Source organism: Rhipicephalus microplus, chromosome X (genome assembly GCF_043290135.1).
Source record: "Rhipicephalus microplus isolate Deutch F79 chromosome X, USDA_Rmic, whole genome shotgun sequence".
Lineage (NCBI taxonomy): Eukaryota > Metazoa > Arthropoda > Arachnida > Ixodida > Ixodidae > Rhipicephalus > Rhipicephalus microplus.
Window position 1 is genome coordinate 509021780 of NC_134710.1, and position 16435 is coordinate 509038214.

At 44.7% G+C, this 16435-nt stretch overlaps 1 protein-coding gene across 12 annotated transcripts in view; it reads left to right on the forward strand.

The window, feature by feature from the left end:
- The window catches only part of LOC119160723 (valine--tRNA ligase, mitochondrial), a 622168-nt gene that overhangs the window by 522002 nt on the left and 83731 nt on the right, over positions 1–16435 (forward strand). For 10 of the 12 annotated variants that reach the window (XM_075881124.1, XM_075881123.1, XM_075881128.1 and 7 more), the window contains one exon: positions 4704–4812. The exons of 1 other annotated variant lie outside the window; for it this stretch is intronic. In XM_075881124.1, coding sequence (XP_075737239.1) covers positions 4704–4812 — 109 coding nt within the window. Of the gene's footprint in view, positions 1–3169; positions 3212–4703; positions 4813–16435 lie in introns of those variants that run through there. One more of the 12 variants, XM_075881133.1, reaches the window with a different exon arrangement.

Sequence of the window (16435 nt, forward strand, 5' to 3'; positions counted from 1 at the left end):
AGAGAATGCACGACCCATGGCTTCATTAAGGAGCTTCGGCCCTACAAGTGTGCTTTGTCTCTATGGCACTCTATTGCCTTGAGGCAAGATTCGTGCTGCTTAGAAAGAAGCCATTGTAATTTATCCTGAAACAAGGCAATTTTTTTTTTCAGTTACAAACCTACCGTAATTACTCGAATCTGACGCGCACCTTTTTTCCGGTTAAGCGAGTTCATAAATCGCACGCGCGTTAGAATTGAGTACGAACAAAAAAATTACGGTCAAATTATTGCCATCGGCAAATCCAAAACGGCCGCCCCCTACGTGCGTCGGCATAGCGCGTCGGCCATTTCTGGCTATGTGTTTTTCATGTGCGGCTCTTCGTGCGTGTGCTGAGGAGTTCGTCATCTAGTAGTGCATTTGAATCGACGGCGTGGATGGGCCGACTCCCAAAACTCGAGTGCACCACGATGCCGCTTTTAAAAGAAAAGTCATCGCGTGTGCAGAAACGGACGGAAATCGGGCCACATCGCGGTCATTCGAAGTTCCCGAAATGTGCGTGCGGGACCGGCGGAAGCAAAAGCAGATGATTGTCGACAGCAAAACTTCACGCAAAGGCTTCTGTGGACCACACCAGGGTCGGTTTCCGCAAATTAAGGAGCTGCTCGGCGAGTATGTGCTTGAGCAGCGAGTCGCACAGCGGCCCGTGACGACAGAACTGCTCCAAGTGCGGGCTATCCAATTAGTCTTAGAAAAAGGTCTAATGCGGAGCCAGTTTTAAAGCGAGCAGGTGCTGGCTAACTAACTTTAAGAAGAGGAAAGGCTTTTTCCTCCGAAGGGGAACATGCATATGCGAAAAGTTTTGCGGAGGAGTACGATGAAAAGCTTCACAGTTTTCAGAGGTTCGTCCTAAACTTGCGGCGCAACAACGGCTGCCTGCTTGGGCAAATCGGGAATGCCGATCAGACGCCTCTTTACTTCGACATGCCTGGCACCACAACCGTCGAGAAGAAGGGGGCGAAGCAAGTTCGCGTGCTGACATCGGTTTACGGTAAAACTACAGTGACGGCAATGGTCTGTTACACGTCAGATGGGCACAAGCTTCGCCCGTACCTCATATTTAAATGGAAGACGCTCCCGAAAGGAGTCGTTTTTTCGAGTGGTGTGATCGTGCGAGCCAGCAAGAGAAATGGGTGCGCGTTGCAATATATATCTTACGTTTTTTTTTTTTTTTTCCGCGGTGGAAATCGGGTGCGCGTTACAATCGAGGGCGCGGTAGAATCGAGTAAATACGGTAACAAGTTGTCTCTGGAAAGTATTTGAAAAAAAGTTGGTGACTATTACATTTTTAAAGCAAACAAATTACTAGACCATGGGGTTTTCGGGGGAGTAGTGGTTAATACACTGAGGCATATATTCACAAAGCATTCCTCCACAAGCAGTTGTTTTTGTCTGTATTCCTAGACATCGAAAATTCCTATGGTGAAACATTCCAGCTGAAAGTATATACTGAGACGTTTCGCAAGAGCTTAGGTATGTGGGGTAGGATGCTGACTATAATTGAAGATTACTTGTCCTATTGCATATTCAATATTTAAGTGGGAAATGTCTTATCATGACAGTTTGTTCAAGAAATGAGAGTAGTATCACAGCATGGTGTCTTCAGTTGTACAGTTTTTCTTATAAAAATGAATTTCTTGTATTTGTGCATCCCACACAGTACCTTTCATTTCGCAGTACCTTTTATTGCATTCTAAAGGTGCTTTCACACACAGCATATGGTAGCAATAAAATGTGCCCAATTAATTTATACAAAAGCCTTCTATGCACACATCCAGACTATGGTGCCATAGTTTATCAGTGTTCCACGCTAAGCACTTATAGTGCTGGATGCTGTCCACCATTTAAGTATTTCTCTTTCTACAGGTTCAGCAGGACAAGCCCTGCACAGAGCTTTAACTTGGAAGTGTGGTAGCTTGGGCTAGTTGGTATGACATGACGATAGTTATAGCGCAAGAACAGAACGACAAAGATAAAAAGGAAGCGCTTTTGTCCTTCGTGTCCTTCTTGTCTCTTTGTCGTCGTTCTGTTCTTGCGCTATAACTATCGTCTTGACTTAAAATCAGAGATTGCATTTTCACAATGTATATGTCAAGAATGACCATCTCACACAATTTCTCAGACATTATTTGTCCAGCCATCAGGTTCTTAAAAACCGCCCTGCAGTGACAAAGATCTACTCGCTGTGTGTGAAAGGTTTGTCAGAGATAATAAGATTATAATTGAAAATTTCTTGTGGTTCCCACTATACATTTTCGACCATGGCCGTGGCACATATCCTTTGTTGACGTTGCGCATATCCACGCGTACTTTCTAGAACTTCAGTGCAACTTTTCTTGCCTTTGTTCAGTACAGTCTCAATGGGGTATCTCTGTCACTGTGGCTGGATCCTTAGATGTTGTCATGCTGGACCTAGCTTATTTAAGCCAGACCCTAATTTGTCAGCCGCTAAGCACATGAAGGAATCAAACATACCTAAAAGAGTATTATTCACAGATTTTTCAAGTGTTGTTGAGGCTTCAGAAACTTGAAAAAATTCTGTGATTATATTGCTGTAGCAAAATCGACTGTTGGGCTAGTGCTCGTCAGTTTTAGTTCTTGTTTCATGGTGTAGCTGTATTCTCTAGAGTATAAATTTCGGCATGTTGGTAAGACATATTCTCTGTTCTCTGTTGTGTACATTTTATGCACCCAGGCGTCGTGTCATGGTGCCATTCCACTGCATGATTGAAGGCAATATGTTGGCTGACCAGCTAGCCACTCATTCAAATGCTGCCAACATGTCCATGAGTGTAATGAAACTTTTCCAAGAAAGAAGCTCAAGGCAGCACCTATGGAATAAAGAAATGAGCTGCATTTTCTGTATTGGAAACTGGCTGGTGGTAACAATTAAACTCACGCCATACTGAAGTAACGCTTTGCAGAATATGTGTCCCCCCCCCCCCCCCCACCAGTGATAAACTTAGCCTCTGTACTTGACATAGTGCTGGAATGCCAGCAAATACAAGCAAATAGGCAATAGCAAGTCTGACTTTGTTCAGTATTGTAAGGAAGTGTTCTTTAAACCTGTTTCATTGAGGGCTCCCTTAACCACCAACTGTGTGCTTCTCTTTCCACTGTGGCCATTCAGGTGGCACCTGTCTGATTAGGTGATGTCACTAATGGCAGAAAGGTAGGTGACCAAAAACCTTTTTTCTCTGCCAGCTGTTAGGAGGAGCACTCTCAGAGGTCAATAGACAAATGCAGGGCAGCAGTGAAGGAAAGAGTGAAGGCACGCAACAAACCAGTGAAAAAAAGACACAGACGGCAGCACTGCGGCCACTTTTCTATTATCAAAGGCATGTAACTCTGCTTGTGTGGACTTGTACACAAAGTTTCACGACCTCTGGATGATTTACGAGCTGTTTACGTAACTTTCCGGTTTTCATATCATATGCACTCGGGTGATCATTAGCGCAACCCCTTAAGAGTGGCCACTGCTGCAGTAGTTTTATTAAAAGAAAGCATTTACCACAGGGAGCTCAAGGGCATTGGTAAGGCTTTACCCACACTCCTATATCACCAGTAGCAGTCATTCATTCTCATCACTTCTCACTCATCATTTTAATATGCCAAGTTTTAGGACCCTGTACAGCCATTTAACATTGTCGTCGCTTTGGCCATCATTGGTTTTTGTGCCATATAGCACCATGTAGCGTCAGCACACATTCAGGCTTAATGAACCTTTCTGTTGATGTTGTATAACATGTTACATTTTTTAGCACAAAAGTGGGGAGCAAAGGAAATCTAACGAGAGAGGAAGAAATGCAGTGGACTGGGTAAGCGCTAAACACCAACTGACTTTATGCGTGCCATCGCTGTATCGCTAATCAAGCATCAAGTAAAAAAAGCTGCACTCTTTAGTGAATAAATAGATAGAAGTGTCAATGATGTTCTCTGTGTCCTTGCTCTTCATGTGATAAGGTTACAGCAACTACCATCTCAAGGTGTCAGTATTTCTTTTCAGGCTCTTAATCTCACAAAGCTGCGGTGCACACGTGCAAGCAGCGAAATGGACTGGTAAATTTGCAGTGCATTTGTTTTACGAAGACAACTCATGTTCCCACTCATGGTCGTCGATATACCTTCCACTTTGACCTATGTAGGTGGTATGGCAAACACAATGCCGATTGCACGGTTTACATAATGCCTAGTTTGTTTGTTTGTTTTTTGGCATCTACTCCTTGCTTTTTTTTTGGCATACATGTGCTAACTGGCTGCGCAGCTTTCGAGGAGCGCAGAGCACAACTGATGCATTGCTTTTTGGCAACTTTCTCAAGGTTGTGGAACTACCTGTGAATGTACAGCACCACTCCAGGCTTCACCTGTGCGACATAGTTGGTATTTAGCGCTTACTATGTGCACTGTGTTTGTTTTTCTCTCATTCTAGTTTCTTTGCTTTAGCACTTAAGATATGTTGCATGTTACATTCAGCTTGGCTTGACCACTTTTTTTCGTGCACTATGCCAGTGGCTGCTACTTTTTTTTTATTGTTGTGGCAGAGAGCTGGCATTTACTTAATAGGGCCTGTGAGTCTTTTATTGGTTGGTTGGCAAGGCTGGAACAAGGTTTCTGAGGTGCTTTAAAAGAGCATTCATCCAAGCTTTAGTGTTCTTGCTGTGCAGTGGTCTTTGTGGAGGGCGGAAGACTTGGAGCATAGAATGCAGCGCACCTTGGCCATTGTTTCGTCACTGCGCAGTGCCAGGCTGTCATGTGGGTTGAAGCAGCCCAGAGGTGAGATTTTTTGGTGCCTTTTGTGTAATTACAGGTGTGTTTTGCTTTGCTTTGTTATAATTACTACCAGCAAAGAAGTAAAAAGCAGCATTGAAATTTTGACAAACGCGCAGGAAGATAGGTGATGACAAGTGCTTACCTACAAGTGGTCATTATTTTGAAATGTAGAAAAATTTATACCACTGGCAGAACACACGTGTCTAACACTATGCTGTTATCCCTCTGACGTCAATCTCACTGCATCACAATTCTGTGACACAAACACGTGTGGTTCATCTCAAAGATATAAGGTCAATTTCACTCTGAGAGAGGTTTATAAATGCTTTACCAACACTTTTACTTCTAAGGCACATTATTTCATCAGCTTCAATTATTTCCCTTGTTTTTTTTTGTTGTTGTTGTGTCCCGCGATGACTTTTGTTTCGTGAAACTTGGGTGTGCAGCCACAATCTCTGCAAGTGATGCAAGGTGGTTGCTAATAGCTACTTTCTCGTCATACTCGTGCTCCTTCGTTTGAGCACATTCCCATTTGCTATACGTATCTTTTTCCACAGGACAGTGGGATCGAATACAAAACATTTTCTGCGCATTCTAGGAAGGTAGGTTTCTGGTTTTTTGCACACAGCTGGTGTTTGCTTGCGGGATTGTTTAGTTGCGCATACATCGTCTTTAACTTTCTCAGTGCAGAGAATAGCATTCTCACATTGGCATGCCTCGCTATTTTTTTTAACTTATATGCAATCCTATGCATATAAGGTGTTACAATAAACTTTTGATTTTCGTTGCAATCTCATGCTGATTGCCTATCCTGGCTGTCCTTAAGCTTTTTTAGAAGTGATTCTGCAACACAAATGAACAGATGCAGTTTATAACCTGCTGCCTTAAGGCATTTTAGCTGTTTCCTGAAGCTCTCTGAAATTAGGTGCCTACTTGAATTCTTTGAGTTGAGCATGTTGTAGCAGATCTCACCAGCTTTGGATGGCTAAAATCGAAAGGCAGTAATGGCTAGCTGGTTCGCAGCTCACGCGCCCAGCAGGTGTGATCTGTGACAAACTTAAGCTTTAGATCCAGAAACTGAATAGTCCTCCTTACTGGTAACTCATATGTTCTAACAAGTCACTGAAAATACGTTCGGAATTCATTTATCTAATACTTCAAGCATTAAGGGTTGAGGGCCTGCTTCGTGCGTGTTTAAAATTACCAAAAATATTGTTACAAGAAGGAGACCGACTCGGAGGGGTAGTCAGAGATGTATTTACAGCCAGTTAAATGAGCAGTGCGAGCCACAGAGATTAGCTCGCGCCTGTCTTCTTCGTCGCCATGCACTGGCACGTAGCATGACCCCCGGCGGCGGAGGCACCATTCCGGTGCTTTAAAGGTCATTATCTGATGCATTCTTGTAGGGCTTGATCGGCGATACGTGTACAATATCACTGGACCGCACAGCAGATGATGATGGATCGATGGGGCTGATCTCATAGGTGACAGGTGTTACTTGACGCAATATACAGTAGGGTCCTGTATAATGAGACAAACCTTTTTTTGATAGGCCCAGTCGACAATGAGGGGGACCAGAGTAAAACGAGGGTACCAGGAGTGAAATGTACGTCTCTATGTTCTGCATGGTACCGACGGCATTGGTTGGTTTGCGACGCCATCAGCCGAGCGCGAGTGAGCTGACGGGCATGATTGGCTCACGGGATCGCGTCGCGGGCATACTCGCTGGTGGACGAGGTTTTAGCTGAGATGACTGTGTCCAGTGGTAAAGTCGACTCTCTTCCGTACAATAAGTAGAATGGCGAAAAGCTTGCTGCATCATGACGGGATGAGTTATACGCGAAAGTTGTGTGGGGTAAGGCAAGGTCCCAGTCTCGGTGGTCGGACGACACGTACATAGCAAGCATATTTGTTAGAGTACGGTTAAATTGTTCCGTGAGGCCGTTTGTTTGAGGGTGGTAAGGGGTTGTCAGTGTGTGTTGCGTGGAACAAGAAAGCAGAATGTCTGCGATGACTTGGGATAGAAATGTACAGCCACGGTCTGTGAGGAGTTGTCTTGGAGCTTTGTGAATCAATATATCGTCCCGTAACAAGAAGTCAGCAACGCCAGTTGCACAGCTGGTCGGTAGAGCTCACGTAATAGCGTAGCATGTAGCGTAGTCTGTAATCACGGCTATCCATTTGTTTCCCAATGTTGAAGTGGGAAAAGAACCAAGCAGGTCTAACCCAACTCGGTAAACTGGTTCCGCGGGCATGTCGATTGGTTGAAGATGGCCAGTGGGTAGCAGCGACGGTGTTTTACGACGTTGGCATAGGTCACATGTGGCGACGTATGGGCGTACCGAGCGAGCAAGGCCTGGCCAGAAGAAACGGCGCCGGACGTGCTAGTACGTGCGGGATACGCCAAGGTGTCCTGCCGTGGGAGCCTCGTGAAGTTCGGTGAGAACACAGCGGCGCAAGTGCTTAGGCACAACAATGAAAAGGTAAGGCCCATCTGGTTGGAAATTGCGGCGGTATAGCACACCTTTTTGAATGCCAAAGTAGCGGACGGAAGCATCATTTGGGGAGGATTCCGTGCGGCTGATGATGTCATGCAGCACTGGATCGCGCTTCTGTTCTTCCCCAATGTTAAGGAAGTAGGACACTGACAAGATAGAGTTCTGTGTGGGCTCGTCAGTGTCCTCAGGATCATCGACAGGGTACCGGGAGAGGCAATTGGCATCATGGTGTAGACGGCCCGATTTGTAGACCACCGAATATGAAAACTCTTGCAGGCGCAAAGCCCAGCGACCAAAGCAGTCTGATGGATCTTTCAAAGAGTTGAGCCATCAGAGCACGTGGTGGGCAGTAACTACTGAAAATGGGCGTCCGTATACATAAGGTAGGAATTTCGCCACCGCCCATGCAAGAGCCAAGCACTCACGCTCTGTGATCGAATGGTTACGTTCAGGTGCAGATAGGAGGCGGCTGGCATATATAGTAATGCAATCATGGCCATGTTGTGTCTGAGCCAGCACTGCACCAATTCCATGTGCACTCGCACCTGTACGGATTCCCGTAGGGGCAGCAGGGTTGAAGTGTGCCAGAATCGGAAAAGTAGTGGGAAGAGCGATAAGGGTCGAGAACGCGGAAGCCTCTTCAGAGCCCCATGAAAATTGAACATCTTTCTTGAGGAGCTGCGTAACCGGCCTCGCTATGTGCGCAAAATTTTTCACGAAGCGTCGGAAGTAGGAACGTAGTCCTATAAAGCTGTGTACATTCTTCGCAGATCGTGGTACAGGAAAGTTTTTGATGGCGCTAATTTTTGCCGGATCTTGTTGTACACCGTTGGCATCTACTAGATGGCCAAGTACTGTGATTTGATTGCGTCCAAAGTGACATTTCGGCGAGTCGAGCTGCAGGCCAGCGTGACGGAAGATGCCTAAGATGGCTGATAGGCGCTCTATATGAGTTTCAAATGTTGGTGAAAAGATGATGATGTCGTCCAAGTAGCACAAACAGGTAGACTATTTGAATCCTTTGAGCTGGGAGTCCATCATTCGTTCGAAGGTGGCTGGAGCGTTACAAAGGCCGAAGGGCATGACCTTGAACTTATATAGGCCATCAGGGGTGATGAATGCCGTCTTTTCAAGGTCCATTTCATCTACCTCTATCTGCCAGTAGCCGGAACGAAGATCTATGGAGGAAAAAAGTGGGACCCATAGAGGCAGTCAAGTGCATCATCTATTCGTGGTAGAGGGTCCACATCTTTTTTTGTAATTTTGTTGAGGTGTCGATAATCATCGCAGAAATGCTATGCACCGTCTTTCTTGCGGACTACCACTACAGGAGAAGCCCAAGGACTGCAGGATGGCTCAATGATGTCGTTGGAGAGCATTTTGTCGACCTCACTTTGGATCATGTGACGCTCGGCCGCCGACACCCGATATGGACGCCTAGGAATAGGATGCTCATTACCAGTGTTTATGCGGTGAGTCATACCAGTAGCTTTCCCCAACAGACGGCCATTGAGGTCAAAAACGTTGACGTAGGACAGCAGAACCCGGTGGAGCTCGTCAGTGTGCTGCGGCGTTAACTTGGAAGCAATGATCAACAATAGCGCTGTCGGAGCAAGTGTCAGATTGATGTTGAGTGTTGGGGTCAGAAGAAGCGACCATCGTGAAAACATCTACCGCATTGTCTTCTAAGGTGCAGAGCAACGCCCAAGAAATCCCTTGTGGCAGCACTTGAGGTGACAAGCTAAAGTTGACAACTGAGAGACACGTGGAATTTCCTGCGACATTCCTGCGACAGACAGAATGGAATGTGGTTATGTAATGCCACGGTTTATGAGGACATCGGCGATAGGGGTCAGAACATAGTCACCGTCGGTAACTGGTGGTATTGAGACGAGCTCTAAGTAGGTCAGTGTCTGTGGAGAGAGGCGCGCATGTCCTGTTGTGCAGAGGTGACTCGGCCGTTGTACAAGAGGTTCTGTTGTGGGCAAGTATATTTATTTATTTATTTATTTATTTAGGTACCCTAAGGGCCCAAATGGGCATTACATAGGGGAGTAATGGGTTGAAAGCCGACACAACATACAATATTGTAAAAAGAAAGAATCAACACAACAAAAGTGACATTACAATATCATAAAGGCAGCAAAAGTACACAATTGCAAAGTACAGCGTGAAACATATAAAAAAAGTGTAAAAGTGACAGAAAATCTGGTATTTGGAAGGCAGGAACACAAATTTACAGCCTATAAAAGATGAACATGATGAAGACAAGTTACAGGGTATTTAAATAGCTAGAAAAGCGAGGAGTGCGGTTTGAAAAGAAGAGGTGTCTGTTTGGTCCACTAGGCTGCTAGGTAAAGAATTCCATTCATTGATTGCCAGAACAAGGGGTGAGTTCTGATATTTGTTTGTTCGGGCAAAAATTTGGCCTATTTTTGAGCGTGGTCAGCGCGTGCGGACGTATAGGGTGCCGGGAGTATAGGGTGCCGGGAGTATAAATTTGCGAGCGAATGGTGTTGGATGATGGTACAAGGTGTGAAAAAAAGTTAATCTTGACAACTGCCTGCGTTGGGTGAGAGGGGGGAGATTAAGTTCGTCCTTCAAGGCAGATACACTCTGGTATCTTGAGTACGATGACGGAATGAAGCGCGCGGCCTTGTTTTGTACGGATTCAAGCATGTTAGTCAGACACATCTGATGTGGATGCCAGATGATTTGCGCGTATTCTAGTGAAGAGCGGATAAGAGCATTATACGCGTGAAGTCGTGTCTCTGAATTAGCTAAATAAAGGTGACGCTTGAGCAGGCCGAGCTTTTTACACGCCTTCGATGTGATTTTTTCTATATGGGGGGTCCAGCTTAAATCGGAGGTGAATGTAACTCCCAGATATTTGAAAGATGAAACTGTTTCTATTTTGGCATTATCTATTAGGTAATTATAAGTTTCGGATCTTGTCGTAGAAGAAAATTGCACATGCTTAGTTTTTTCTACGTTTATTTTCATCAGCCATTTTTCGCACCATTCAGTTAGAGTAAATAAATCATGCTGGAGTGTAGAAACATCATCGGAAGTTACTATTTCTCTATATATCACACAGTCATCGGCAAAGAGACGAATTGACGAGGAAATGTTACATGCGAGGTCGTTTATATAAATCAGAAACAGTAAAGGGCCAAGTACTTATATAAATCAGAAACAGTAAAGGGCCAAGTACTGACCCCTGGGGGACTCCTGATGAGACACCCACTGGGTCAGAAACGTGGTCATTTAATTTTACAGATTGCAAACGGTCTGTTAAAAAACTACGAATCCAGTGGGTTGTTTTGTCATCTAGATTAAGGTTACAAATTTTAGCCATTAGACGCTGATGTGGAACCCGATCGAACGCCTTCGACAAATCGACAAAAATGGCATCGGTACAAAGCAACCTGTGCTGCGAAACGTGGAGGTCAGTGACCAGCTCAAAAAGTTGTGTCTGACATGAGAAATGTTTCCTAAATCCGTGTTGATTGCTAATGAAGAAGTTATTCTGATTAAGGTGGGTTACAACATGTGTGAAAAGAATATGTTCCAGCAACTTGCAGCTGATTGAAGTGAGTGAAATAGGCCTATAGTTAAGGGGATCAGACCGGTCGCCAGATTTGAAAAATGGTAGGGTATGGGCAAATTTCCAATCGTCCGGCAAGCAACCTGAATCTAGGGATTGCTGAAATAACAACGAAAGCAGGTAAGCTGAGCGATAGACTGAGCGTACTGGCTGAGCAGTCTATGAGGGCAGAATGCGCGGACAGGAAGTCGAGGCCTAAGATTACGTCATGGGGGCATTTATCAAGGACAGTGAAAAGAGCAACTGTGTGTGGATCCGCAATGCTTACACGAGCGGAGCACATTCCAAAGATAGATGCTATTCCGCCATCCCCAACACAAACGAACTGAGTGGTCGCAGGTGTGAGAACCTTCTTGAGCTTGCGGCGAAAATCACTCGTCATCACGGAAAGTTGTGCACCAGTGTCGACAAGAGCAGTTACTTGTACGCCGTCTACTTGTACGTCTATAATGTTCTGTTTTGTCCATATCATCAGGAGAGGATTTTCTGTCAGTCCGAGAGATGCAGCGCCGCCTCCGGGGGCTGCAGCACTTGGTTTTCTGCCGAAGAATCTCATGGGAAGGCGGGGGAAGATGGTCGGCAGGGATGTGGAGAACTAGACTGGCGACGTTGGGGGTTGAAGAGCGAGAGTAGCGGTGTTCAGTAGCATGTTCTTGGGCAAAATGGTCACGGCTGGTCTCATGGCGATAGGCAGGACGTGCATGGAAGTGATGAGAGGAGGCTTGTGCAGGAGGACCCCAATGGCTTCTGCGATGGCGAGAAATTTGCCCGATTCGGTGACACAAGAAGCAGATTGGCTTGTCATCATGTGTTTGCCATGCGGACGGATTACGGAACGTTGAGGGAGAGCCGGTTGGGAAGGGACGTGCAGTTGTGTATTGGGGCTGGAAGTCGGTGCGGGGAGGCGGTGAAATAGAGTAAATTCCCAAGCTGGCGATTTCCTGCCAGACGACTGCTTGAATGAGGGGCAACGTAATTGGAGGAGAGGGATCAGGGGACGTTGGTCCCACATTAGCTGGAGCAGCCGCTTCAAGTTCTCGCCTGACGAGCCGCGTCAAGTTGTCACAGGTGTCTGGTGGATGATATGTGTCCAGACACGAGGACGTCGCTGCGGTGTTCGGAAGGCGCTGGAACTGATGGGAGGTGCACCTGCTTTTAGCTTGTAGGAACTGGCAGCATTCTTGAATAATCACATCAACAGATGACACATTGTTGAATACCAACAGGTTGAACACATCGTCGGCGATACCCTTTATAATATGCGCATCTTTGTCAGGCTCCGGCATGTTTTCGTCAGCTTGACGGCATAGTGAGAGGATAGCCTGAGCGTAACTGATGTAGGACTCCGTCGAAGATTGTGCGCGAGTCGACAACTCATTCTTCGCAGCTTCACGATGACCAAAGGGGTTGCTAAAAAGCTCACAGATCTTTTCCTTGAAGCTGTCCCAGCTCATAATGTCATGCTCGTGGTTGTTAAATCAAACACGGGGGGTTTCGTCGAGATAAAAGATGACGTTCGCGAGCATAAGTGTGCGATCCCACTTGTAAGTGGCGCTGATGCGTTCGTATAGGCGTAGCCACTTGTCGACGTCGGAACTCTCGCAGCCCGAGAACACGCCAGGGTCTTTGAGGGCGGGAAGCGTCACGAAAGTTGTTGTGGGAGCTGGATTTACAGGCCGGGCAGAAAGGCGGGTGACCGGGGAGGATGTAGCTAAGTCTTTAGTGGTCATGTTGAAAGCGGCGAGGGAGCGTCCGCTTCGGAGTTCCATGGGGAGGTCGGGGATGGCACAACTCCACTAAATATGTTATGAGAAGGAGACCGACTCGGAGGGGTAGTCAGAGATGTATTAACAGCTGGTTAAGCGAGCAGCGCCAGCCACAGAGATTAGCTTGCGCCTGTCTTCTTCTTTGTCTCCATGCACTGGCTCGTAGGAATATCATCTGAATAGCAGAATACCTTGTCCAGCCTTGAAACTTTCATTTCATCCTGCAGCCTCCTATGTAGATGCACTAAGAAATATCGCCTTAAATAGAAGAAGTTTCGCACCAGTTTTTGCCTGCCATGGTATAGATGTTTCCACAATTCAAAATAAAGGTAATTTGCCAGTCAGCACCTGTCGTCTTCTGTCTTGCTGTGTGTTTGTCAAAATTTGATCAATAGGAGAATAATAGTATATCAATAGAATCAATATTCATGTATTTATTCATTATTGCGATAGCAATTATATAGACACTCTCGGCTTGATTTCGCCACCGTCATCGGTGTCCATGTTGGTGACCAAATCATTCACCATATATGTATACATATTTATATATATATGAAAATACAAGAAAGGTAAACCAAAAGAAAGTATCCGGTGCATAGAATCGAACGTCTGACTTCTTGCTTGTGAGTGCGTGGCGTTAGCCACTGAGCCATGAAGGAGCACCTCCTTCAACGTTGAATAAGTGAGCTATATACCTACTACTTACCTGTGCAAATGGCAATCTCGGGGGTAATATCATGTTTTCGGCATTACGAGCGAGATGGCGGAGTGAACTCTTATTGCCAGATCATTATGACGCGCACTGATGCGTTCATCTCCCCTGCATTCATCTCCCCTGCATCTAACCCCTCGCGGAGGGGGTAGATGCTCACCCGTGCGCGTGCTTATCTCGCAGTGGAGAGAATCATATTCTTTGGGCTTTCACTGGAACAATTTTCTTGTAGTTACCAGCCGGGCAAAGGTCACTGCACTCGCTGTGCAGTGTCTGTTTGCGAAAAGGGTGCGCTTTTCAGACACAGCGAAGTAACAACTGAGACACTTATTCGCATTCAGCTGTACCTGTGAGTACGTTTCGTGCATCAATCTTATCTGCGAGAGCTAAGCGGCGCATGTTTTGATCTGCTTGCTATTTTTCAGGTGACATTCCGATTTGTTGCTGTCGCATTCATTGCTTTGTCTTTGAAACAAAACTGTGACTTTTTTATTTATTTCTTACTGCCGGCTTGCTTTGCAAGCCATAAGCAGGAGGGGGTTGTACAAAAAGATAAAAGAGACAAAAGTAACGAACTGTGAATACACCTTGAAAAGAAAAAAGATATTGCAGGAAAAAATGCCGGCAAGCAGATATACGGGTCACACACACACAAAACAGTAACGTCGGTTTAGAGCAAGCAGTTGTTACAACAGAGGAATGACAAAAATGAAAAAAAAAGTGAGAAGAATGCGCAATAGAGCACTTGCTTACACAGCGGTCAGCTCGACAACGAAACTGATGAGGGCAATATGTTAATTTAACATTGAAGTAGGGCTTCAGGACAGTGCGAACTTTCTTTGAAAAGGTGCATTCACGGTGTAGCTTCTTTTTTATTGTAGTGAAACCATCTTTACAGGGGCAGGGGTTTACATGCGGTGTAATATGCACCTATTCATTCATTTCGAATACTTTGAAATTTCCAGTAATTTAAACTCGAATTAAAACAAATTTTAATAAAATAATATTCATTAACATATTTGGAGTGTTTGAATATTAGCACAGGCATAGTTAAAAGACCTGATTGTCCAAAATCTTCACAATGTCAAGCAATAGAGCATCTCATTCTGTTAGGGCTTGTGCAAAAAAAAAAAAAAGGAATACGTGAAAACGTCACTCCTCAAAGGAAACTGGCAGACTTTCATTGCATGGTCGTGTCTTGACAACACTGTAGGTGGAATACGTCATGCATCTTTCTCGCTTAATGCCGCTTGTAGAATGGTAAACAGCATCAAAATATCTCAGTACGAGGTTTTTCTACCAGTCTTTTAGTCGCCGCCCCAATAGCTTCGTCTACTTTCCATCATACTTAATCTTTTACTATAGTTGTTAAGTACGAACTTAGACACTTTTTTTACACCTATTCAAGCTTCTCCAGTAGTGTGCAGATTTCACCAAAATAACCATAGTCAAGTGTGCAGACGTAACGAGACTACAGCTGCTCTTTCAATTTGTACAATAATGACTGAAATTATAGCAAAGAAATGTCCACAAATTTATTGCCTATGTGCGAAATGTGCGAGATGTGATGCAAGTACCTAATATTTATATTCAACTTTTGCCCCGCCGTGGTGGTCTAGTGGCTAAGGTACTCCGCTGCTGACCTGCAGGTCGCGGGATCGAATCCTGGCTGAGGTGGCTGGATTTCTGATGGAGGTGAAAATGCTGTAGGCCCGAGTGCTCAGATTTGGGTGAATCGTAAAGAACCTCAGGTTGTCGAAATTCCTGGAGCCCTCCACTACGGCATCTCTCATAATCATATGGTGGTTTGGGGACATTAAACTCCACATATCAATCAATCATTTATTCTTCAACTTTTTGTTGGGTCGTATAAAAAATCAGCGCAAATGAAATGGAGCACGGGAATAGAAGTCCCATTTGCGCTAACTTTTTACAAGATTCATCAAACGCAACTTGTCCACCTCTCTATCTTACTGCAATTTGTTTCTTTAGGATCAGGTAATGTTCAGTACTGGACTGAAATGGGTGTTTTTTTGAAAAGGTTACAGGGAACATTTCTTAAAGGGGCTCTGAAACACTTTTTGAGTAATCATAGAATTAATTTACTGGAAGAGCTTATTGCCTCACAAATTCAATGCAGCAAAAATTTTTAAAATTTTGTCCAGTACGAGCAGAGTTACAAATATTTGTCACACGTTGCAATCGCATTCTCTTTTCTTTCGTCCCGACAAAAGCGCTGGAAGCTAAGCAGATAGGTATGGGAGGGGCAAACAAAAAACGACACGGACCTCGTTACTTTGAGCAATTTTTTCTTTTTTTTTCTTTGAATATGCGTTTTTTTTAGTGCAATCACGCTCGAACGCGCGGACAAGTAATAGCCTTCTACGGCAATATCTGTAAGGACCAAGCGCGCCATGTTTCAATGAGCCAATAGCTGATACATGGGCATTCTACGAGGGATTTTTTAGCATCTTCCATCATTTGTCAAAGGAAGAGAAAGCAATTTTTAGCAGACTTAGATAATTTATTGTGAATTCCAGGCCGCGTGCTGTGCTATAACATTTGGCTCACGTATTCTCGGGAGCCAATACTACCGATCGGCAGCGTTTTGTCACCATGCTCCAAAAATGTTACAGGCCCCCTTTAACATTTAATAACACATGATCCTATAGTGTATAAATTGGCCTGCAATAAGGTAATGTCACTCTCTTTTTGTCTTACTCTATCAATAATAAATAACACAATCATCTGCAAACATTTTTAATGTAGATCCGACGTTATTTGCAATATTTTTAATAGAAAGCAAAAACCAAAGGGCATTCAAAACTGATCTCTTCGAAACTGTCAAGTACTACAGACTGCTAGCACAAAGATATATTCGGCAACCGATGTGACAGCACTCAAGTCTAATTTCTAGGCTCAAAGTTTAGAAATCAGAAGATCGTGCTCAATTACATAAAATGCTTTCCTGAATTGTAAAAGGTAGTAACGGCATGATTTAGACATAATGCAGACAAGGACGAACGCTTTGTCCTGTGTTGTT